The 25,069-nt window shown below is 38.0% G+C and overlaps 1 protein-coding gene across 1 annotated transcript in view; it reads left to right on the forward strand.

Moving 5' to 3' along the window:
• The window catches only part of DPYD (dihydropyrimidine dehydrogenase), an 886,622-nt gene that overhangs the window by 644,791 nt on the left and 216,762 nt on the right, over positions 1-25,069 (forward strand). Inside the window, exons 17-18 of the mRNA XM_061121314.1 lie at positions 16,388-16,508; positions 17,314-17,433. Of these exons, the coding sequence (XP_060977297.1) occupies positions 16,388-16,508; positions 17,314-17,433 (241 nt within the window). The remainder of the gene's footprint in view (positions 1-16,387; positions 16,509-17,313; positions 17,434-25,069) is intronic.

A 25,069-nucleotide genomic window follows, 5' to 3' on the forward strand; every position in this document is an offset into this window, starting at 1 on the left:
GTCAGAAAAGTATGTGTGCTAGATATCTAGACCACAATTCATTGGAATAGATTTTGTATCCTGAGTAAAAAGTGACCACCTATAGACTAAAGAAAGAGATCAGCAGGCTATCCGGGAGTCTGGTGTCATAACTCAGACAATAAGGTACTCTATACTTGGTGCTGGCTAACTATCATTTAGCACTCTTAATTGCAAGAAACAGAAACTGATTCTGGTCTCAGAAGTAAGAAGGAAATTCATTGGAAGGATACAAGATGTCTAAGAGAACCAGAGAAGGCAGGAACAATAGGCTTAGAAGAGGGGTAGAAGCCAAATGGATGCAGAAAATGGGCAGCAGGAATTTTTCCCATATTGCAGCCTCTACCAGCGCCGATATCTGCCACCAGGGCCTTTGTTGGGTACTGTCAGGAGATGTTGCACCACCCACTACACAAAGAAACTTCAGCCACTTTTCCGATTATGAGATTGGAAATTCTGGTTGGAACAGAACAGCAGTTGGCCATGCCTAAAACCATATTATTGTTTCTTGGTTGACAGAGAATAGGGACAGAAAAAATTCTCTGTTCAGTGGGTTCCATACTGGTGATACTTTCTGTGTCCCACCAAAACTTCATGCAATGAGGATTTAACAAAATAAATGGGAAAGGTGCGAAGTAGGAGAGATGGCCAAAAAAAAAAAGAAAAAAAAAGAATTGTTCTGCTTGTATCTGAGAATCTTCTGTGTGGGTTTGGTTTTGAAATATATAGATTCTGTGGCAGATCATAGAAAAATGATTGAATTGGAGAACCAAAAAGGCAATATAGAAAAAAATAGAAAGGGAGTAGAAGTAGAAATGGAAAAATAGATACTGAAAAGTTAAGAGAAAATTCATTAATATCACAGAATTTCTAATCCTAAAAACCATAGACACCAACTCTTAAAGGAAAACAAGAGAGTAAGAACTACTTTTTGTCACTGATTTCACCGGAGGGTCACCAGAGCTGCTGTGTGTCCTACAGACATGAAAGTCATCCCAGACCCCAGAGGACTGGCTCTTCCTTTGTCAAAAATATTTCACTTACCTTCTTACTTCCCCATATATACTTGTAAGAAGCCTCCATAATGGGGTGGGAGGGGGTAGGCTCACTATGGTTCCTTTCCTTGACACTTGAAAGACTTTAAAATAGAGCATCTTCTTTTTACACACATAAGTTCATACACACACACAAACACACAGCCCTTGTGATGTATACTCTTATAAACCATGAATATAAATAGATAAATTTATAAAAATTAAATTACATTCAGATTGCTCAAAATTTGGGAGAAAATCTAAAATCCATGAATTTCCTATCAGGAGTTTGTGAAAAATCACACTTCTAAAGGTCATGTTTTACATCTTCCCCATCCCATATTTTCACACAAAAACTTTTCAATAAAGTCACCCTTCTTTTAGTTATCTCAAAATCTTTTTCAGTTCGTAGAGTGAAATTAGTCTACTGAACTGGCAAGACAAAGACCTAGCTAGATACCTCTTTCTAACTCTCATAGCAGCAGTAGGAAGAAATCCCTTAAGGAACTGTACCAACTTCTTATGGATGCATTCCCTTAGCTGAAACCATTCATTGCCAAGGGATTGCAGTTTTCTCTGCTATGTTATTTAAAATTCCCTCAGCAATAATTCCTTCTTGCTTGGATTTCATAAAGTTTCCAGGACAGAAGCATGACTTCCCTAGACTCCCTTCAACCTAAATGTATCAGCTTTATAGGTGCTCCAGGGCAGAAGGCGGTTTTACACTAGCCTCCTCCCTGTGTCGGTTAATCATTCACACCAGTATGGGATTATAAAGATACTGAGGTTTTGTGCTTCTGGTTGTTTTTAACTCTAGCATTCAGAAACATGGACTAAGTGAATAGACCAACAGACGTATAAAATATCAATTGTTACACTGTTTACACTAATGTTTTGCATTAAGAAAACAAATGTCAAGCTGCCTGAAGTCTGCAAAGAATAAAAAATCCTTGTTATACACTTAAATACTCAGTTGCCCTTATCTAAAATGAATCCATACACAGTAGTGCCAGTGACTGCTGGCATTTCATTACCCACTGAAGCCTTTTGAGTGTGTTCTGAACAGAGATTGGGAAGCCTGCTGAGTTTCAGTTTGGCTCAGCTGGCCCACAGTTTTGAACCTCTACCGGTGGTATCAGCAAAACATGTGCATAGCCTATCTTTCCATAGAGTAAGATTTTTCAGCTTACTCTGAGTAACCTCATTAACAAACTATGGACAACACTCTTTTTGCATGATGGACAACACTAACCTTTGAATTCACAAATAAATAACACCCCACATATAAGAAAAGATCAAGGTCTTTGCAGGGCCTCAGCATAAGTAATGCTGAAAAGAGTAAGCCATTTTCAAAAACGTTTTAATGTAGAGGATTTTGAAGCATCTTTATTGCTATGAACTATGGCCAGAATATGGTTCTCAAAGTGCATTTGTTTGCCTACGAAGATAGACATGGAGCCTGTGTCATTCTTGATTTGGGTGGGGAGAGGGATGATAAAAGCTAAAACAAAGGAGGTAGTGATGGAAATACCCAGCATAGGCAAAGGAAAATCACTGTGAAGCAGAAGGGAATGACTGGCTGTAACTGACTAACAGGTCATGGATCAAGTATGGGTGCAAACAGGGCAACTGCAGGTCAATTCAGGCAAAACTCAAGGAGATCTTATCCAGAAAGAAGTGGACAAAGGATAAAATCCAGAAATTCAAGAGATCAGGCAAGCAGAATGGGTATGAAAGCAAAAGCAGACTTTGGATAGGATATTAGAGACCCAGTGCAGCTGTAGGAAGTTTACAAAGGTCTCTTCATGATATTATTAATTGCCATTACTTTCTGATTCCCCTGGCTGCACTCCCCTGATGGGTAGACTTGGCCTTTCAGACACAAAAGTACCATCTACTTTATCCATAGACTTCTGCACAGTCATTTCCAGTGTCCCATATCACAGCAATGACTCTTCCAGCAGGTTCTGAATCAAAGATGAAGTAGCTATCTATACTCTCCAATGACGACTCTGAACTGTCTCTGCATGGAGGACACCCAACCATTGTCTGCTACTATTCCCTTAAAACAGTCTTTTTCAGGAGAAAATTAGTACTGGTTCTGGGTATTGGGCCTTTTCTTACTCAGGAGTATATATATTGTCCATTGTTGAGTAAAGTGGCTTGATTTTTTTTTTCCAGGAGCTTCCAGGAAAGCTGAGGTTAAGAGATTTGTTGGGATTCCATTTAGTTTTCTTGAGTTTCTCTCAGTTAGATACACTGGGGTCATTTGGGTGAGTTTCTTTTTCTTCTTTAACTTTCTTAGAATTTACCCTAATCCTATCACAGAGAGAATTCAAATCCAAGTAAGGAATTGAAGCCTCTGGGAATCAGACAGATAGATGGAGTTAGAAGTGCAAAAGATTTCTTGAGGAGTAACACCTGTGGAAGAAATAGGGAGGACTCAGGATTGAAGAAGGGGAGCAGTCAGACCCTGAAACAGGTATGAGGAGAGTCTTCACCAGCCCATCAGAGAACTCTAGGGCAGAGATGGCCAACTAGAGGAATCTTGCATTGGATAGAACGGCTGGGTTCTTATACCACGGTTTTGCTGTCTATTGCCTGAGACCTCCCCAAGAGGACTCTGACCTCAGCTTATAAGCTGAAAGTAACTTGAAAAGGTGAGCAGTTATAAGCCATCAGCTCACCACACTGTTGCAGCCGAACACAAGTCTTTTCCTGGAGGAGGATCTGGGTGGTGCCTAACTCAGTCTATCAAAGTTGCCAGCTTCTGCATGTCTTCACAGGGACATTTCAGATCCCAGTTAAGTCACCTTGTGTATCTACTCATCTGTTCTTATGAAAGATTACACAATTTTTCAGCAGTTCAAAAAGTTGATCCACTTACAGAATCTGAGTTCAGCTTGTATTTTTCTGTTTGTTTTGGTATAGTTTGGGGTTCCTAGAGTAGAGGCTCAAGGCATTTGTATAGTAAGACAGCAATAGTGCTATAAGGAAGTTTCCGCAAGACATTCATTGGCTAGAATAGCACATGGAGCTGTGAGCAGGAGATGTCCACTGGCCTGATTACTGATCAGATACTCCTTCTCAAGTGTTATTGCCATGGTCAGTAGAAGCAATGGATTTATATTTGGGATTAAGATAGTATCAAGATAAATCAAAGAAGTCTGAATCTGCTTCCATAGGAGCAAATTATGGAGGAGAAAATTTGAACAGTTTTCAGAGCTGACCTCCACCATTAACAATTGCCATTTGGAACAATGAAGTGAGCTGGTAGACCAGAGGGTCCTCAGATGGGATAAAAATAATGACTCAAAGAGCACTTATTTCTTAAGAATCACGTATAAATAGTCCATGGCAATTTTCATCCATCTGTTAAAAGTTTAAGCTTCTGAAACTAAGTGTGTGGGAATGGGGGGAAATGATACTAGGAACATCAGAGGAATCATATGCTAGAGAAATGTTGTATGAATGGAAGAAAAAATAGCATTAAGCCCTAGTCACAGGGAATGGTATTTAAAGTAGTACAGGTTCCCTTTAACTGGCAAAACTGTGGGTAGACTTCCCCACCAAACCCCAGGGACCAATAACTGGGTCTTGAGGCAAGGTTAGGGGTGCAAACTCTGGAAAACCTTCAACATCCTAAAGATTCAGACAGAAAGGGCCATGGGCAGCCTGGGACCTCAGGGAGTTTTTAATGTATTGCTGGGTCCAGGAGAGCACAGCTGTCCTGAAAGCAGTTCACTATCTGGTAAAGGACAGCAAAAGACTGCTTCCAAATTCCACTGGCTTGTGGAACAAGAGCTACAAATATCTCCAGCTTACTTTGTCTCCTTTGAAGGGAAGGGGCAATTGTTTTCTTTCTCACTGTGGAAAGCTGGTCCACATTTAGAAATTCTTCATTCTTCTGTTCAACACAGTATTTATTATCTTTAGTATCTCAGACTTTATATAAGGTGGCAGGATAAAGGAGTATGATATAGCCCCTAACAGACTGAAAGTCTAGTAGAGATGGAAAGAAAAAAAAAAAACGATTATAAAACACTGTGATAAATGAAGTAATAAAGACACATTTTGGGAGTATTTAAAAGGGAGTCATTATTTAGTAATCCATCCTGTGTTGAGGTAGGAGGGAAAGGGGTGTTATCCAAGGGACAAGAGATAAAGGACATTCCAGGCAGAAGGAGAGAAAGGCCCAAAGCTAGAGTCAGAACATGTGTGCCTGGGGAGGGGAGAATACACAAGCAGTTCGTTCTGTGTCTTCTTCAACTGAAGGCACAGGGGACATGGAGGAAGAAAGAAAGAGAAGAAAGAAAGTGAAGTCGCCCAGTTGTGTCCAACTCTTTGCCACCCCATGGACAGTAGCCTGCACCAGGCTTCTCTGTCCGTGGGATTTTCTAGGCAAGAGTACTGGAGTGGGTTGCCGTTTCCTTCTCCAGGGAATCTTCCCGACCCAGGGATCAAACCCAGGTCTCCCTGGCATATTGAGTGCAGCACTTTCACAGTATCATCTTCCAGGATTTGAAATAGCTCAACTGGAATTACATCACCTCCACTAGCTTTGTTTGTAGTGATGCTTCCTAAGGCCCACTTGACCTCACATTCCAGATGTCTGGCTCTAGGTGAGTGATCACACCATCGTGATTATCTGTGTCATGAAGATCTTTTTTGTACAGATCTTCTGTGTACTCTTGCCACCTCTTCCTAATATCCTCTGCTTCTGTTAGGTCCCTACCATTTCTGTCCTTTATTGTGCCCATCTTTGCATGAAATGTTCCTTTGGTATCTATAATTATCTTGAAGAGATCTCTAGTCTTTCCCATTCTATTGTTTTCCTCTATTTCTTTGCATTGATCACTGAGGAAGGCTTTCTTATCTCTCCTTGCTATTCTTTGGAACTCTGCATTCAAATGGGTATATCTTTCCTTTTCTCCTTTGCTTTTTTGATTCCCTTCTTTACACAGCTATTTGTAAGGCCTCCTCAGACAGCCATTTTGCTTTTATGCATTTCTTTTTTCTTGGGGATGGTCTTGATTCCTGTCTCCTGTACAATGTCACGAACCTCCATCCATAGTTCCTCAGGCACTCTATCAGATCTAGTCCCTTAATCTATTTCTCACTTTCACTGTATAGTCATAAGGTATTTGATTTAGGTCATACCTGAATGATCTAGTGCTTTTCTCCACTTTCTTATATTTCAGTCTGAATTTGGCAATAAGGAGTTCATGATCTGAGCCACAGTCAGCTCCCGGTCTTGCTTTTGCTGACTCTACAGAGCTTCTCCATCTTTGGCTACAAAGAATATAATCAATCTGATTTCAGTGTTGACCATCTGGTGATGTCCATGTGTAGAGTCTTCTCTTGTGTTGTTGGAAGAGGGTGTTTGCTATGACCAGTGCGTTCTCTTGGCAGAGCTCTATTAGCCCTTGCCCTGCTTCATTCTGTACTCCAAGGCCAAATTTGCCTGTTACTCCAGGTAGCTCTTGACTTCCTACTTTTGCATTGCAGTCCCCTATAATGAAAAGGACATCTTTTTTGGGTGTTAGTTCTAGAAGGTCTTGTAGGTCTTCATAGAACTGTTCACCTTCAGCTTCTTCAGCATTACTGGTCGGGGCATAGACTTGGATGACTATATCGAATGGTTTGCCTTGGAAACGAACAGAGATCATCCTGTCATTTTTGAGACTGCTTCCAAGTACTGCATTTCAAACTCTTTTGTTGACCGTGATGGCTACTCCATTTCTTCTAAGGGATTCCTGCCTGCAGTAGGAGATTTAATGGTCATCTGAGTTAAATTCACCCATTCCACCCCATCTTAGTTCGCTGATTCCTAGAATGTCGATGTTCACTCGTGCCATCTCCTGTTTTACCACTTCCAATTTGCCTTGATTCATGAACCTAACATTCCAGGTTCCTATGCAATCTTGCTCTTTACAGCATTGAACTCTGCTTCTGTCACCAGTCCCATCCACAACTGGGTATTGTTTTTGCTTCGGCTGCATCCCTTCAGTCTTTCTGGAGTTATTTCTCCACTGATCACCAGTAGCATATTGGGCGCCTACAGACCTGGGGAGTTCACCTTTCATTGTCCTATCTTTTTGCCTTTTCATGCTGTTCATAGGGTTCTCAAGGCAAGAATAATGAAGTGGTTTGCCATTCCCTTCTCCAGTGGGCCACATTCTGTCAGACTTCTCCACCATGACCCGTCCGTCTTGGGTGGCCCCACATGGCATGGCTTAGTTTCATTGAGTTAGACAAGGCTGTGGTCCATGTGATCAGAGTGGCTAGCTGTCTGTGATGTCGTTCAGTCTGTCTGCCCTCTGATGCCGTCTCTCAGAGCCTACCGTCTTCCTTGTGCCAAGCGCTGTGCTACGTGCTCTGAAGTGTTCTGAAATGAGAGCATATCAGGATCTCCTTGTTCATACTTAACATCTATCGCATGTATGCTCAGTCATGTCTGACTGTTTGGAACTCCATGGACTCAAGCCTGCCAGACTCCTCTGTCCATGGAATTTTCCAGGCCAGAATACTGGAGTGGGTTGCCATTTCCTCCTCCAGGGGGTCTTCTCGACCCAAGGATTGAACTCCTGTCTCCTGTGTCTCCTGCACTGCAAGTGGATTCTTTAACACTTGAGCCATACATTTTTTTGTTGTGCCTGGGCTGTACTTCCTAGGAGACTCTGCCTTCCTCGTCTGACTCATCTTTGTCTCCAGCAGAGGCCAAATGCAGTGCCTTGTGGTCAGTAAATATTTATTAAAATGATAGAACCCATATCGCCTAGAATGACCCTGGCTTTAATTTTTCTATTTATGTTTAGAAAGTGAAAGTGAAGTTGTGTCCGACTCTTTGCAACCCCATGGGCTGTAGCCTACTAGGCACCTCCTTCCATGGGATTTTCCAGGCAAGAGTACTGGAGTGGGTTGCCATTTTCTTTTCCACGGGATCTTCCCAACCCAGGGATCAAACCTGGGTTTTCCGCACTGCAAACAGATGCTTTACCATCTGAGCCACCAGGGAAACCCTATTTATATTCAAATACCCTTGAAATTATTTTGGGCTTCCCTGGTGGCTCAGTTGGTAAAGAATCTGCCTGCAATGTGGGAGACCTGAGTTCGACCCCTGGATTGGGAAGATCCCCTGAAGAAGAAAATGGCTACCCATTCCAATATTCTGGCCTAGAGAATTCCATGGATTGTATAGTCCATTAAATTTTTAAATGAAATTTGTAATGGTATAATTTACTTATAACAAAAAAAACACATTCAAATCAACACATCGATACATGTTGACAAATGTGTATACTCATGTGAGTACCATCACAATCAAGATACAGAGCACTTTTTAATTTACAAAATTTCCTTACATCTTTTCCCATTTAATCTGTCTCCCATCCCCAAACCTCAGTCACAGCAACCAGTTCTGTGCTTTCTATCTGCATAGTTTTCCTTTGTGGAATTTCATACAAATCTAATCATATAGCAAATACTCCTGGTAGCTCAGACAGTAAGGAATCTGCCTGCAATACAGGAGATGGGTTTTGACCCCTGGCTCAGGAAGATCCCCTGGAGAAGAGAATGACAGCCCACTCCAGTATCTTGGCCTGGAGAATTCCTTGGACAGAGGAGCCTGGCAGGCTCCATGGGGTTGCAAAGAATTGAACACAACTAAGCGACTATCACTTTCACTTTTTACTGAGAATAATGTTTTCTTAATTCTGTCCAAGCTGTTGCATGATTTCTTAGTTTTTTTTTTTTAATTTCTGTCTAGTATTCTATTGTGTAGACATGCCAATTCATTCTACTAATGGATATTTGAGTTGTTTCCAATTTGGAGCTATGTTGAAAAAGTTGCTATGAACTTTTGTGTGCAAGAGTTCGTGTAGACACTGAGGAAACCAGATCTGAAAGAGACACGTGCACCCCAATGTTCATTGCAGCACTGTTTATAATAGCCAGGACATGGAAGCAACCTAGATGCCCATCAGCAGATGAATGGATAAGGAAGTTGGGGTACATATACACCATGGAATATTACTCAGCCATTAAAAAGAATTCATTTGAACCAGTTCTAATGAGATGGATGAAACTGGAGCCCATTATACAGAGTAAAGTAAGCCAGAAAGATAAAGAACATTACAGCATACTAACACATATATGTGGAATTTAGAAAGATGGTAACGACAACCCTATATGCAAAACAGAAAAAGAGACACAGAAGTACAGAACAGACTTTTGAACTCTGTGGGAGAAGGTGAGGGTGGGATGTTTCGAAAGAACAGTATGTATATTATCTATGGTGAAACAGATCACCAGCCCAGGTGGGATGCATGAGACAAGTGCTCGGGCCTGGTGCACTGGGAAGACCCAGAGGAATCGGGTGGAGAGGGAGGTGGGAGGGGGGATCGGGATGGGGAATACGTGTAAATCTATGGCTGATTCATATCAATGTATGACAAAACCCACTGAAAAAATAAATAAATAAATAAAGGGAAAAAAAAAGAGTTCGTGTAGATATATGTTTTCATGTCTCTTGGATATATAACTCAGAATAGAATTGCTTCATAGATTGGTAAGTGTATATTTACCTTTATAGGAAAGTGCCAAGTGATTTTCCAAGGTGATTGTGCCATCATTAGAACTCTTATGTCAGGAAAACTGGTGCAAGAAGGACATATGCTAAAATATAAGTTAATTTAAAACATATGCATTCCTATGCCTAGCTGGAGTAGTTAACTCTACCTGTCTTGCTTTATTAACATAGAAGGATAAATATATCACTTCTGCCTGTTATTCTGAACCTACATCTAGTCTTACAGATATAAATGAAAGTAGAAGCCTTTTATAGTTCTCGTTTACAATTGATGGCTGCATTTTACGTTAGGGGGCAATTTTGCTAAAGAAGATGATGGTTTAGGACATGATAATGGGAAAGAAAATTAAAAAGGTGAAATAGGTACTGAGATTGATCTTCTGGGCCCCAGTTCTCTCTGTCAGAAAAGTGGACATAATAAAAATGCCAGCTACTTCCTGGCATGTCATGTGAATTAAGACTTAGGAGTTCCTTAGTGGAAAACATTTCATAACTGGTAAAATTTTTCAGTGGATTCATTGAAATGCCACCTTCTAAGAAAGCCATTTTGAAAAGAATTGTACAGAGTGAAAATTACCAGGGAAATTGGAGAAAAATGTTTCTTAAAGTCAAAAATTTCACTTGTAATTTAGCTTATCAAGAAATTCTCACAGTCTCATTCTCTAGTGCTTATTCCTTTGTACCAGGGCACGAAATCAATGAGATTTGATGTCCTAGGTAATTGGTGGAAATACCTGTCCTATAATGGAGAAGTCATCTAAGGGTCCTCAAAAGCAACAGGGTGCATCATTTGTAGAGCCCCCTTGATGTGTAACTAGAGACATACTAGTTACTGGAATTAAAAATTATTATCTTGTGGCTCAGATAGAAAATTAAGCTTTTAAAAGCAGCCAGTTTGGGACAATGGAAATTTCTGCAACAGTCTTCTCAGAACTATATTTTTTGCTTTTTGCTATTATCATTGTTGTTTCATATTTCATAGGAAGCTATTCCAGAGTGTATTAATTGCAGACAGACATAGGACTGCTCCTCATTAAAATTGTCACAGAGGTCACATTTATCTCTAGTTTGCTTTTATCCCCTTCTTAGCATCTCACAAGCTTAATCTGGAGCTTCTATGTCACATAGTACCCTCAAGACCACCAGGTGCTTTCCCGGTCTGTCATTCAATCTTTAAGGGTTTCACTGCTCTCCTGCTTGTGATATCACACACCCCCATCACAGGACAACCCATTCTGCTGCCTCACAATTTTCTTTAGTGATCATATAAATGACAAAGTGGTTAATAAGATATTAAAGTAGCACACACACATATATACAAGTGGTTGCTGTGGGAACGATTACAAATCACGGTCAGGGATGGGCATTGTGAATATCTGTAGGAAAAGCCAGTAAAAACTTGGTGATACAGGTAAACTTTCTGTGGACTAGACACTTTAAAATATTTGTTCAGTTTAGTCGCTCAGTCATGTCCGACTCTTTGCGACCCCATGGACTGCAGGTATCAGGCTTCCCTGTCCACCTCCAACTTCAGGAGCTTGCTCAAACTCACGTCCATTGAGTCGGTGATGCCATCCAACCATCTCATCCTCTGTCGTCCCCTTCTCCTCCTGCCTTCAATCTTGCCCAACATCAGGGTCTTTTCCAATGAGTCAGTTCTTCATATCAGCTGGCCAAAGTATTGGAGTTTCAGCTTCAGCATCAGTCCTTTCAATGAATATTCAGGACTGATTTCCTTTAGGATGGACTGCTTGGATCTCCTTGCAGTCCAAGGGACACAAGAGTCTTCTCCAACACCACAGTTCAAAAGCATCAATTCTTCGGTGCTGAGCTTTCTTTATAGTCCAACTCTCATATCTATACATGACTACTGGAAAAACCATAGCTTTGACTAAACAGACCTTTGTTGGCAAAGTAATGTCTCTGCTTTTTAATATGCTCTCTAGGTTTGTCATAGCTTTTCTTCCAAGGAGCAGGGGTCTTTTAATTTCATGACTGCATTCACCATCTGCAGTGATTTCAGAGCCCAAGAAAATAAAGTTTGCTACTGTTTCCATTGCTTGCCCATCTATTTGCCATGAAGTGATGGGACTGGATGCCATGATCTTCGTTTTTTGAATGTTGAGATTTAAGCCAGCTTTTTCATTTGTTAGGCTGTTCTTTTTACATGATTATCTACCATTTTTTCTTCAGAATCTTTCCTGCTTTGTAAAAAAGTCTTCATGAATTTCATCCTATTCGACAGTGTCTGTCATAAAATGTATTAGTTTTTCTTAAACCCAGACATAATCTATAAATTGATGTTTATATAAAGAAATCAATTGAAAATCTATGAAATTATCATTTATTCTTCTTCCATCAACACAACAGAAATTTTTGAGTGCCTACAGTGTTACATGCCTAGAATTGAAAAAGCAGTCCAAAACTGTCTTCTTTTATTGACTTTTTGTTGGTGTAGATAATGTTAAAGTCTTGATTTGTCAAAGAGACTGCAGTACCTTTGTATATTTCTTATCCTAAAGACTTTTCATAGGGGAGAATTAGAAATTGTCTAAAGTTTATTCATCTCAATGAGATTCTGAAAATTGACCTGTGAGAAAGGGCATCACCACCTGATGCTATCTCTAGCAAATGAGAAGATGCAGAAGTACTATTCATTGCTTTTAGATCTTGATCATTCATAGCAGAAGTGTGAGAATTTTAGGAGTATGTGAATAGTTTCCCCAAAGTTTATAGATTCATTATTTTGTATTTATTAGCCTCACGACATTTCTAGTAGTATTAGAATATTCCCCATTATGCCTGTCAAACAAAACCTTGCAATTTACAGAGCAGTCATTAAGTTTTAAAATAATGTTGGCTAGAAGTTGTTTTTAAAATTCTGACAAGCAAATTATGTTTCAGCTGGGTATGAGGATTAGTAAGCAGCTAGTTCAACTGTGTATGGAGATAAGTAACATATATCTTACTCACCATAAACCTTAACTTAAGGTTAATAGCATAAACCTTACCAATAGAAATATGGTGGTTTACTTGCCAAATCATGTCCAACCCTTGCTACCCCATGGACTGTAGCCTGCCAAGGCTCCTCTGTCCATGGAGTTCTCCAGGCAAGAGTACTGGAGTGGGATGCAGTTTCCTTCTCCAGGGGACCTTCCCAACCCAGGAATTTTTTCCAGGATTCTTCCAGATCCAGGATTCAGGATTCTTCCAGACCCAGGAGTTGAACCTGGGTCTCTTTCACTGAAGGCAAATTCTTTACCAACTGAGCTATGAGGGAAGCCCTATTAGAAGTATCAGTTCAGTTCAGTTTAGTTTAGTTTAGTTCAGTTGCTCAGTCGTGTCTGACTCTTTGCGACCCCATGAATCACAGCACGCCAGGCCTCCCTGTCCATCACCAACTCCCAGAGTCTACTCAAACTCATGTCCATCGAGTTGGTGATGCCATCCAACCATCTCATCCTCTGTCGTCCCCTTCTCCTCCTGCTCCCAATCCCTCCCAGCATCACGGTCTTTTCCAATGAGTCAACTCTTCGCATGAGGTGGCCAAAGTATTGGAGTTTCAGCTTCAGCATCAGTCCTTCCAATGAACACCCAGGACTGATCTCCTTTAGGATGGACTGGTTAGATCTCCTTGCAGTCCAAGGGACTCTCAAGAGTCTTCTCCAACACCACAGTTCAAAAGCATCAATTCTTTGACACTCAGCTTTCTTCATAGTCCAGTTCTCACATCCATACATGACCACTGGAAAAAAAAATAGACTTGACTAGATGGACCTTTGTTGACAAAGTAATGCCTCTGCTTTTTAATATGCTATCTAGGTTGGTCATATCTTTCCTTCCAAGGAGTAAGTGTCTTAATTTCATGGCTGCAGTCACCATCTGCAGTGATTTTGGAGGCCCCCCCCCAAAATATAAAGTCTGAAACTGTTTCCACTATTTCCCATGAAGTGATGGGACCAGATACCATGATCATAGTTTCCTGAATGTTGAGATTTAAGCCAACTTTTTCACTCTCCTCTTTCACTTTCATCAAGAGGCTCTTAGTTCTTCTTTGCTTTCTGCCATAAAGGTGGTGTCATCTGCATCTCTGAGGTTATTGATATTTCTCCCGGCAATCTTGATTCCAGCTTGTGCTTCTTCTAGCCCAGCATTTCTCATGATATACTCTGCATATAAGTTAAATAAGTAGGGTGACAATATACAGCCTTGACGTACTCCTTTTCCTATTTGGAACCAGTCTGTTGTTCCACGTCAAGTTCTAACTGTTGCTTCCTGACCTCCATATAGATTTCTCAAGAGGCAGGTCAGGTGGTCTGGTATTCCCATCTCTTGAAGAATTTTCCACAATTTATTGTGATTCACACAGGCGAAGGTTTTGGTGTAGTCAATAAAGCAGAAATAGATGTTTTTCTGAAACTCTCTTGCTTTTTTGATGATCCAGCGGATGTTGGCAATTTGATCTCTGGTTCCTCTGTCTTTTCTAAAACCAGCTTGAACATCTGGAAGTTCATGGTTCACGTATTGCTGAAACCTGGCTTGGAGAATTTTGAGCATTACTTTACTAGCGTGTGAGATGAGTGCAGTTGTGCGGTAGTTTGAGCATTCTTTGGGATTGGAATGAAAATTGACCTTCTCCAGTCCTGTGGCCACTGCTGAGTTTTCCAAATTTGCTGGCATATTGAGTGCAGCACTTTCACAGCATCATCTTAGGAGGATTAAATTATGCTATCTCAAAATAGTGGCAGATAATTCAAGTAAACAAAGGTAGCCAATGGATCATAATTTAAAAAGAATAAGTTGAAAATTCTTGAGCAAATTTCAAATTTAAATGAATAAAAGGCACTCATTCAAAGTATTCAACTAGTGAGAATTAACAACGAGGAAAGTGTGACAAATGTTCAAAGTAAACTATACAGGCATGGTGGTCAATAGTATTGAAAGCTACTTAGAAACATATATCAGATTATTAGTGTCTACTGTATTTGAACCAGATAATATTTTAAATTTGTTTCACTAATTCTTGTCAGGCTACCTGCCATGTATTATGCAATTTAAAGATTCAGTGATCTTTAAATTATTGGTAAATTCTGCCTTAAAGAGAGCTTTTATGAAGGACATGTAATTCGTATCATCTAGAGTTACTGTCATTTCTAGGCTAAGTCCCATGGAAATTCATAACTTAAAAATGAAAGTCACAAAGATGCAACTGCCTTCATAATGCCAATGCAGTGGTTATAAATATTTCATGAACATTGCATGGGCAGGGGCAGATCTCCATTTTCATGAGTTAGAATTTGTATGGTTAAGTCTAGATTTTACTATTCATAATGCACAGTGTGCCCTGTAGAGCATTCTATATAGTGCTTTTTTAATATTTATGTTTAATGAAGAAATTACTGTTCTGAAAAGAGAACAAGCCAAGTCAAAGATTTCTTGTTAAAATTATTAGTTTGCTGAATAGAGACAGTAACAATCAACAGAAATTACCTCATTGCAGTGTCTTAGCACATACATAACTTTTAGAGTAATACAAGATGACTGATCAAGATACATTAAACCTAAGTGAAAAGGTTCTTTCTAAAGGTTAAAACATTAGAAATCTCGTCTTAAAAGAATTTGAAAGGTTAAAATGCAAAGAGCAACTTTCTTACATATAAAAATATTAATTACAAATGAAATACTAGCCTCGTGTTCCATGGTTTAAATATATGTCTGTATTTTTCTGGGTGGATCTTTAATTTAAAAAAAAATAAAGCATTTTAACTTCCTAGGATAATATTACCAAGTTCAATAATGAATTGCTGTTGCATATTTTAATGTAATTTATCAAAGCACATTATCATTACCTGTCAGAATAAATTTTGCACTAAAAGTAATGAAAAGAAGGACTATTGTATGTGTTGAAATCAAGGAACATTACTACTGCTAAGTTATTTTCAATGGAAAAGAAGGTGATTGCCCTCTAAATGATACTTGTCCCATGAGAAACTAGAAGCCTGAAAAATCACAAGAAAAAGGCTCAGGAAAACTTCTATGCCTTGCTTTTAAAAATGAGTGTTTGATATTTTGTTTCATTTTTGTCATTTTGATCAATTCTTTCAAGTAGATGAATGTTGAAAAGTACTGCACAGATCTTAGTAACATTTACAAAAGTAAGCTAAAGTTACTGATCAGCTCGTGTATAACCTAAGGCTGAATTATCCCATATTAGCATATACTATATATCATAATTAGATTGACTAGGAAGTCACATATTTTCTTTTGAATATACTTCAACAAGACTAAGTCTTTTAATAATGAAAACAATAAGCTTCAGATTTCATATCATTCACCTGGGAATCAGCTATTCAAATATTTTTATAGGTTCAAACCAATGAGGTCGTTAGAAATTCTGTGATGTTTCTCAAACTTACCTCCCCAGAAGTCTATGCTTTATTTCTGATATTATTTAACTGCAAGTGGGAAACACTTTCCATTTGGTTCTTTGTAATTTTATTTTCCAAAGGCTCCCTTGAGGAATTTAACCTTTATGTGATGAATTTGCAGTTCACTGGAAGTGTGTTAACCTTCGTTCCCTAATGAGCCTAGGTGTAATACTGAGGAAGAATTTGAGAAATTTATCATGTAACTCATTGTCAGGTTGGATTTGTCTCGCACGTCTCCAGCTTTGCTGTTGTTCCAGTACACATTTTGATCACAATTCTTTAATTATTTTCTATATTTAACTGACCTATTTGAACAGGATCCAGAGCTGGTGCGGAACATCTGTCGCTGGGTTAGGCAAGCTGTTCGGATTCCTTTTTTTGCCAAGTTGACCCCAAATGTCACTGATATTGTAAGCATAGCTAGAGCTGCAAAGGAAGGTAAGAATCCAACTCACGTCAGTTGCCTCGTTATGTATTCTGAGCCTAAATTTCAAAGCCGTGATAAAATGTATCTCATCTACCACTTTATATGTACATCTCTGTTTAAACTTTAAGGAAGTTGTTAAATTGAGCACTTGATCTCACAAACGTAGTAGATCCATACCTATACTCAATCTAGTGGATGGACTTCAAACTTTGGCCCAGGAATACAAGTATATCTATCATTTTTCCTAATAAGCACCTGCTTTACACACAAAGAATTAGGAGACAAAGCCACAGTCACAGCAAAATAAATGACCTCATAATGTAACAATCCAGCAACAGCACTTGAACTTTTAATGAAATTTTTTAAAAAGATAGCTGCTTCCACAGGTGAAATTTCTTACAAGTTCCCTTTGTATTTGATCAAAGCTAGAACACTGCCTTAAACATATGCTCGATAAATATCTTGAATACATCAATCGTACAATCAGTGCACGGTTTCACAAATCATATGTGCTTGCATGCTATCCAATGGAAATTGCATCCTGATTTGTAAAGATATTGTAAATTACCTGGAAAATAACACTGAGTACAAAACACAAATCTGTATAATAATTGGAAAAATAAAGTGGTGATAATTAAAAATTCTTATGTCTAGGATTTTAAGCATAATTATGGGCATGAGATTGTGAATACATTTGAGGAGAGGAAATGCTATCAGGAGAAAGTAGTGTGTGCATTTTCCTGGATTGTGTGGGTTTGAATGGGTTTTAACCATTGTCCCTTTAAGAGCTGCGGATGAATGCTATGTTTTTCATAGGTGGGGCAGATGGTGTTACAGCCACCAACACTGTCTCGGGTCTCATGGGATTAAAAGCTGATGGCACACCCTGGCCAGCAGTGGGCACCGGGAAGCGGACTACATACGGAGGAGTGTCCGGTAGGTGTTACCCTCTCTCTCCATTTCTGCTTCCATGAGGATTGGTGAAAACGCGAGAGATCGTGTTACCAGCAAGAATACGGTGTCTTTTTTGATCCCCAATTTTTATAACTCACTACTTGTCAAAGTTCCTAATAGTTATGACAAATGGAACAGATCCATCAAGTGACTAGTGGCACAAGAAGAGAGAATACCAAGATAGGGCTTCACATACATTCTATTCTCTTGTGGTCTGTGCATTACTCAGGATTTCTCATTACTAATTAGTAAAAAGCTAATACCAAGGCCTTATAAGAAGAATATAAGCACGGTCATTTTAATACCTTTTCCCATAGTCTGGGTTAGTTTCCACTCTTCCTAGAAGTTTGAAATCTTCATTCTTCAGAAATCTTACTTTCACAACTGTGAAATAAATCATTAAAACATTCCATTTATAGCTTCAGCTGACAAGATATTTGCAGACCTTATACCTTCATGCACATTTTCTCATCATAAAACACTTGCATTTGAAACAGAAAGAGAAGTTTTAATCCCAAAGTCCCGTTCAGTGTCTTTGCTCTGTGCAGTCTGTTGCTCTGACAACATGAACTTGGTCATGCAAAGACGATGCTGTGAGGTTCTTGACTGTACCGGTATGGGGATTAGTCTCCTTGGTGATGGAGACAGTGGTAAATATACATAACATAGCAGTGTCCCACTGTTCAAGAAAAGCATTGCTGAATCAGACCAAAATGTGCTTTTGGAAGAGGCTGCATAGACACAAATAAAGCTCTCTGCATGCTGAGGTATTATGTTTTGAGAGCGTGAAGTGTGGCTATAAGCCATGATCTTTTTTTTTTAAGAGTATATTCTGCTTTTAATTGAATGCCATTCCCACAATGTCAGAAAGCGGAAGGCTGACGAGGAGCACCTGTTCAGGGTCCAGACAGAACTCCCTTTTATCTGGAGCTATCAAACAGGGCCTTAAATATTATTGTAATGCAGAATAACAGGGAGCGAGTTAGCCAGTGTCTCAGAGAGTTGTGAGATCCCAGAGTTGGGCTGTGACGTGCACTGTTTTCTGTCAGCCCATTTCAATTTCTCCAGCCTGCCATGTTGACGGTGAGAGAATAAAGGAGGTTACAGAGGGTACTGAACATTAAAAATTAATAAAAGAACTATTGCAGTAGTATTTTATATAAGTAACACCATTCACGTTTTCTCATTTGAGGTGCAGTTTCTGAATATTCTCCCATAGTATAACTCAGTCTAATAAAATGATGCAATTACAGCATTAGAAAAAGTCTTTTGTGTTGCAGTCTTTTAAGCATACATACACTAGGAATTATAGTGGTACCTGCAAACAAGTGCAGCTATACCTCAGGGCCTGTTAACATTTCCATAAAACTCTCTTTCTGAGATTTATAAATTCATGTATAAATATTCACTTGGGCTATAAACTCAGCCAAGCCTGTGTGGAACTTTAATTTTAAACAACAAAATGTCCCTAACATTTTTAAGGTTTTGTACCTCATTTCTAATAGGGTCTATATTCAGTCCTTTCACATTAAACAGTTTGTTTTGAAAATAGACTCTCTCCATATTGACCGAGTTAATAGTTTTCTCTCCTTTAAGGCAATGTTTGCTTTAATCTAAAGGTAATATAATCCGAAAAACAGTTTAAACCGGCAATGATAATATATTTTAGGGTAGAAGTCAGTTCTATAACAAAGTACCTTCAGAATGGGTTATAGTGAAACCTAGCCTAGCAAAATGTGGTAAATAATAAAGGCTTCAAAGTTTAGGAATGATGAAAGTATCAAAATGGCTAAATACCATTCCTAGTTTTATCAATTACTCTGTTTCAGTATAGAAAACCACGTAAAATATGCCAGGTATTTTTACAAAATTAAAAAAAAAAATTCCCACAGCTCATTTCCAGTGCTAATACTTACTCAAGTCTTGTCTCAGAACATTGGGATATCTACTTTTAGAAAAACTGCTGGAATCATAGGGGTGTTTTTTTGTTTTTTTTTTTTAATTTTTTAAAGTGAAAGCTGAAAAGTGTTCAGTTTTGGAAAGCCACCTGAAATACAAAACATGCTTTTTATTGCTGGAAAAGGGTATTTTTCTGTTTCAATACTTTTGAGCTTTCTATCGGTTTTTGGCTTTTGTTTTTGTCTTTCCTCGGAATAAGATTCCTGTTATTTGAAATGGAGGTTTTGGTTTTGTTTCCACAGGGAAATGCTGAGGAACCGGGAGTGGTGCACGTGCTCTAGAACAATGTTCACATTTCAGTAATGTCCTTCGTTTAAAACGTGTTAGCTAATAAGGGGCTAGCTTCAGAAACAGAACCTCAGCTAAGGATTGTCAGTTTCATTATTTTAAATATGATTAGTCTGGATTCTAGAGTATTCTAAAGCAATGTTTCTCAAACTTTGGTTCCCAACTTATGAGTGTATTGTGGAATCAAGCTTAATGAACTGTAATCATTTTTTTTTTAATGAAATTGGATAGGGAAAATGTCCGAAGGCTTTGCTCATGGGTGATTTAAGCAGTGGTTAAACATCTTTTTTAGTTATCCATGTAATGCACACATAGGTATATTTCAGTACCAGGTCATGATGTAAACTGAATTTTTTTTACTGTGGTTAATTCAAAAATTTTGGAAAGCTGCTGTTTTAGAGGGAGGTTTCTTTGTTAAATAGAAATGTCATTTTGCCCATAGAAGTCATTAAGTGAGGTAACTTCTACCTGTTGAAGTTTAAAATTTAAATCGAGGGAGAGTAAGGACTTCATCCCAAGCTGTCGTCCTCAGCTTTGTTATTTTAGAACTGCATTTGCCAAGTCATCTGTAGGTAATTGGAGTAGGGGAGATGGTCAAACATATGAACCAGTTCATAGTAAAAATGATTTATAAACCTAAATTTTACTTGTAAGAGAAATACCTGGCAAGATTCATGATAACAGTATGAGTCTCTTAATGGTGATTTCATAATAACAGTATCAAAAGAAATCTTGTTCAGTATTCATAAGGAATATTTTCATGAGAGTAGGATGACTAATTAAGCTTTCCACCATATAAGTACTTCTGTCCAAATCATTGCCTCTAAAGGATCAATATTCTCTACCTTTCTTTGAACAGTAGAGACCTTATACTATAAGCTGTTACCACACAATTTTCTCTATTCTAGAATCCATGTGAAACACTTTAAAAAAATCAAACAGCAATTACTTTATGTATCACTACAGAGTTGAGTAAATTACTGGATTTTCCTTTTTTCTTAGGGAGGGGAGAAGAATCTTTGCTTCTATTGGTCAGAAGAAACACTAATCTCTTCAGGATTATTATTTATTAGCTCTGTCCTCAAGTGAATTATTCATTATTTTTCCTAGTTTTAGTTTGGTTATTTTTTTTTTCTTGATTTAGTTTCAAACTTTGACCTCTTTCTTGATCTTGTCCCCAAATAATGATACCTTAAGCCCACTCCTAACTCAGTGATTACTATCACCTAAGTAAATAGTGTTACACATCTATGGTATGACGTTTTCACATGAAATCATGTCTGTGGATAAGCTTCTTTTAGAGATGGTTAAAAATAAGTCCTGGGTGACATAATTAAAGTTATGTCTTTCTTGCAACTGACTTCGCAAGGATAACCTTTATCCATTTATAACTGCATCAGGAGAAATAGTAATCAAGGAATGGGGTAAACTCATTTGAAGGAGTTTTATTATTGTTCCTCATTGTGTTTCAAAAGGTTCTTTTTATCAGTGGGGAATGGGCGTATTCCTTAGGTTTATTGTTTTTCCATTGCCCAATTACATGTTTCCTTTCTTTCACATGTAAACACATACACATACATACCCACAGATAGGGGAAGTTCTGAAAGTCATCTGCAGAAGGCTCAATATAATTTACTTTCGACAGACTGAAAAATTGACCTGTACTTTTATTTGTTTGCTAACTTTGTTTTATTTGTCAAAAAAGGGACATTCTTGTTCTCAATTTCAAATTTTAGATGTTTGAAATTATTGAATCTGTATCAAGTTATTCAGTTAAAACAATAGAACACTTATTATTCACTACTAATACTTGTAATCTTTACACTGATTTCTGAATAATTCATCAAAGGTAGCTTTCAAGATTTGATTTCTTTCCAGGAACCTAGATTTTACTAGTCACATGAAGGATTATTACAGAAGTTAAATAATTTTGTATTGCTTAGCAAATAATAATGGTATACTCCATGAATACTCTCACATTCTACAAATAAATGATGTGTGATTTGAAATCTTGCAGTGTGGGCTATTGGACACTGAACTCTTATATTTACAAGCCTAAAAGTGTGTGTGTGTGTGTATGTGTTTTGTAAAATCAACATGGCATGGGAATTGCCAATAAAAGAAGGTGCAAGTTAGAAATGTGGCATCAGCTCATAACTCAGTGCCAATGTAGTGCTAGAAATGAGTACAAAGTGTATAGTTCAGAAAACTTGCCGGGATCAGTGTAGTAGCTTAAAAAAGAATCTTAAGCATTGGCTCCACACTGCATATTTTATGTTTGTCTTTAAAATAGTTACTGAAAAATTGTTGAGACTGTGCAATGACCTAGAAGTATGCACTGCTACTGGGAATTACATGAATACAGTCCAGTGTAACCTGCTCTGATCATGCACTTATTTTGTTGCATTTATTAGTGACTATTGTGTAAAATGGGGAAGACAACAAAACTTACACTAGATTGGAAACTCCAAAGTTTCAGTTTCATTTTCCTTTGAAAAACTATTTTTATATGTGCAAGCAACTGAAAATTTTGGTAAGATTGCTTGAAGTTCTTACACTATACATTACAATTATATCATAAAATACAGTACTGGTATTTTTTTATAAGTAGTTTTTAATGGGCTGGATTTTTTTGTGTCAATCGCATGATTACTGATGCATAAAATCCTTTCAGAAAAACACGCCTACTATGTCATAAAATCTCAGCTCTTTATTGTAACCATCTTTATCAATAAGAACTTAGCTTTTAATACTGAAATGTATAAAATAGCCTGATAAAAATAATATTTAAATGAATAAAAAAGTAGTGATAAATCATGCCAAAAAGAATAATTAAAGAAGAACCTTTCACTTTATACTCATTTATTCCTTTTCTTTTTTTAGTATGTACCAGCATAATGCAAAATAGTCTAGTCTGTTATTCACATATTTAAAAACATTCTTAGACTATCACAAGTTTGATCAAATTCTCAAAGCATTTGTTATAAAGATATATGTACTATATTTGCAGGATAGTCAAAAGTAGGCATATCAAATAAAGATGCTGAATTATAATTTTCATTATAAATTATCAGTTTAACCAAGAGAAGCTCACCATTAGAACTCTTCTCATTTAAATCATACTTATTTGAATATATTCATGTACAGGTTGACAAAGAATCCCCTTTTGCATTATATTGCTTTTTCTGAAACCAGAGTTTCTCACTGTTTGGCCGTCATTGGTCTATGCAGGAGATCAGAGCCCTAATAATAGATTTTTGACAGTGAGCTCGCCTGCTACCTGCCCTACACAAATCCTCACTGTTCATGTTTGCTTCATGGCAACAAAGCAGACAGAAGGAAAATGCCAAGTGCTGAGTTTGAGGTACAGCCTTGCCTTGGCTTGACATTTCAGCAGAATAGCAGTTTATGAGATGCATAATTTTTCATCTGGGACTCAGCTGCCATATTCATAGATGCTTACAGCTCATGGACGGACTGGAGCGAGGGCAGAGGTTTAAAGCATAGATCAAGGTCTACGTTATTTCCTTAGGTATTTTAAAATAACTGCAGAGAAATGATAAAAACGAATACTGATTAAGAGCCAACAAATTCTTGGGTATCTGGATATTATATGTGTTTTCTTTGTTCAAAATTGGGAAAATAATGTCTGTTACCAGCTCCTAAGAAAATATTTGATAGACTTTGTAAACTAAAGGACCCTGACAAGCATATTAAGAAAACTTACCTTTGCAGTGGTGGTAATGAATTATTAAATTTCTTTCCTCTGTGTGTGTTTTCATAATGATTTCAAGCTTGAAATTAATCAAAAATGTTCTATTATGAAAGTAAAACTAGAGAGTATTGTGTCACTGTTTGAGCTTGAATTTAAATATTCACAGATTCATGCATATCTACTGTACTAAAAAATCGGTGTAGGTACACGTCAGTGACTATTTAATTTAGAGCTACACATCTCTGTAAGCTTCAGAAACAGTTCACCATGTCACAGTCTCATACAGAACAATGGTACAGTACATTGGATTAATTAAAGAAGCCTTGCAGAGAACTGAGTTCTCAGTATGTCAAGATTTCAGTTTTATGTTAAATATTTTCTAAAGGCCAGACCCTTAAATCTCAGGGGCTGTACCAAGCAGTGAGCTGTGAATTTAACCATAGGCTAACTGCTAATGATAAGGAAAAGAGTCCTAGTTGAGGCAGCTGTAATACAGTCATTGGATTAGGCTATCAATCACCCAGCTCCCCAAGGAAAAGTGGAAGACCAAATAGTGAAAAGGGAAATTAGGAAAGGAGGGCATGACTGGAATGAGATTCTTCGCCATCTTTATCCATGCGTTGGCTGAAATCTGTAAGCACTGGTCCGAACCCTCCAGTAAACTCTGACTATACAGCTGATGCATTTATTCATCTAGAGAACTATCAACATGGTTCTCAGTAAAAGATCTTGAAGCCTCTAGAAGCAAATACCTGATCACATAATAAAAAATACATAGATTCATACTTAATTGTTGGACTTAAGATTTGTATGTATGATTCTTTTATGTTCTAGGATTCATGTATGGCGATAAAGGAAGTATTTCTATTTAGCTTCTAAACTGAAGCCCGTTTTTACTTATGGAGCCCTGTTGGTGATCCAGGAGATCAGTGCTTCTCAAACCTCGATGTGTAGCAGCACCTGGAGGACATATTAGAACACAGGTTACTGGAGGCTTGCTCTTGAATTTCTGACACGTGAATCCCAGGCTAGAGAATATGAACAGTAGATGACATGCAGTTAGTGTCACTGAGCATTTGGTTTGAATAACTTATTTCTAAAATAACCTAAAAGTCTTTAATCCATGATAAAATTAGAGACTCATGGTATCCTATAAATAAATGCAGAATCTCTACCCACAGTTAAATATCTGAAACAAATTGTAGTTAATAGGGTCAGAAATAATTCCTAGAAAACTTGTAGAACACAGTATTCACTATAGAAAAAATATCACCCCATTCCAGATTAAATGTTGAATGCAAACCACTGTTTATGCAAAGAGAATCCATTCTGAGTGTCACTAAAGACCATTTATGGATTATTAGTAATCCTTTCAAGAGGAAACAGGTGTCAGAGGCAGACAAGGGTAAAATTAAGCTCACGATTGTGAAATACTATGTTTTCCTTTTAGACTTTGTATAGATACTAACATACTGAATAATAACAGTTTTCTCCCAGGACAGGCTTTTAAATATCAATGAACCTAGTTATTTTCTCAGACTCTTAAAATATAGAAGACAACAGTATTGGTAGCCTCCTGTCTCTCTTCACTCAGTTCTTTCCTGTCATCCCCATACAATGGTACCTCTTAGTAGTGGAGATAATCTGTTCCCGTGC

This window comes from Dama dama, chromosome 20, assembly GCF_033118175.1.
Source record: "Dama dama isolate Ldn47 chromosome 20, ASM3311817v1, whole genome shotgun sequence".
In the NCBI taxonomy this organism is placed as follows: domain Eukaryota; kingdom Metazoa; phylum Chordata; class Mammalia; order Artiodactyla; family Cervidae; genus Dama; species Dama dama.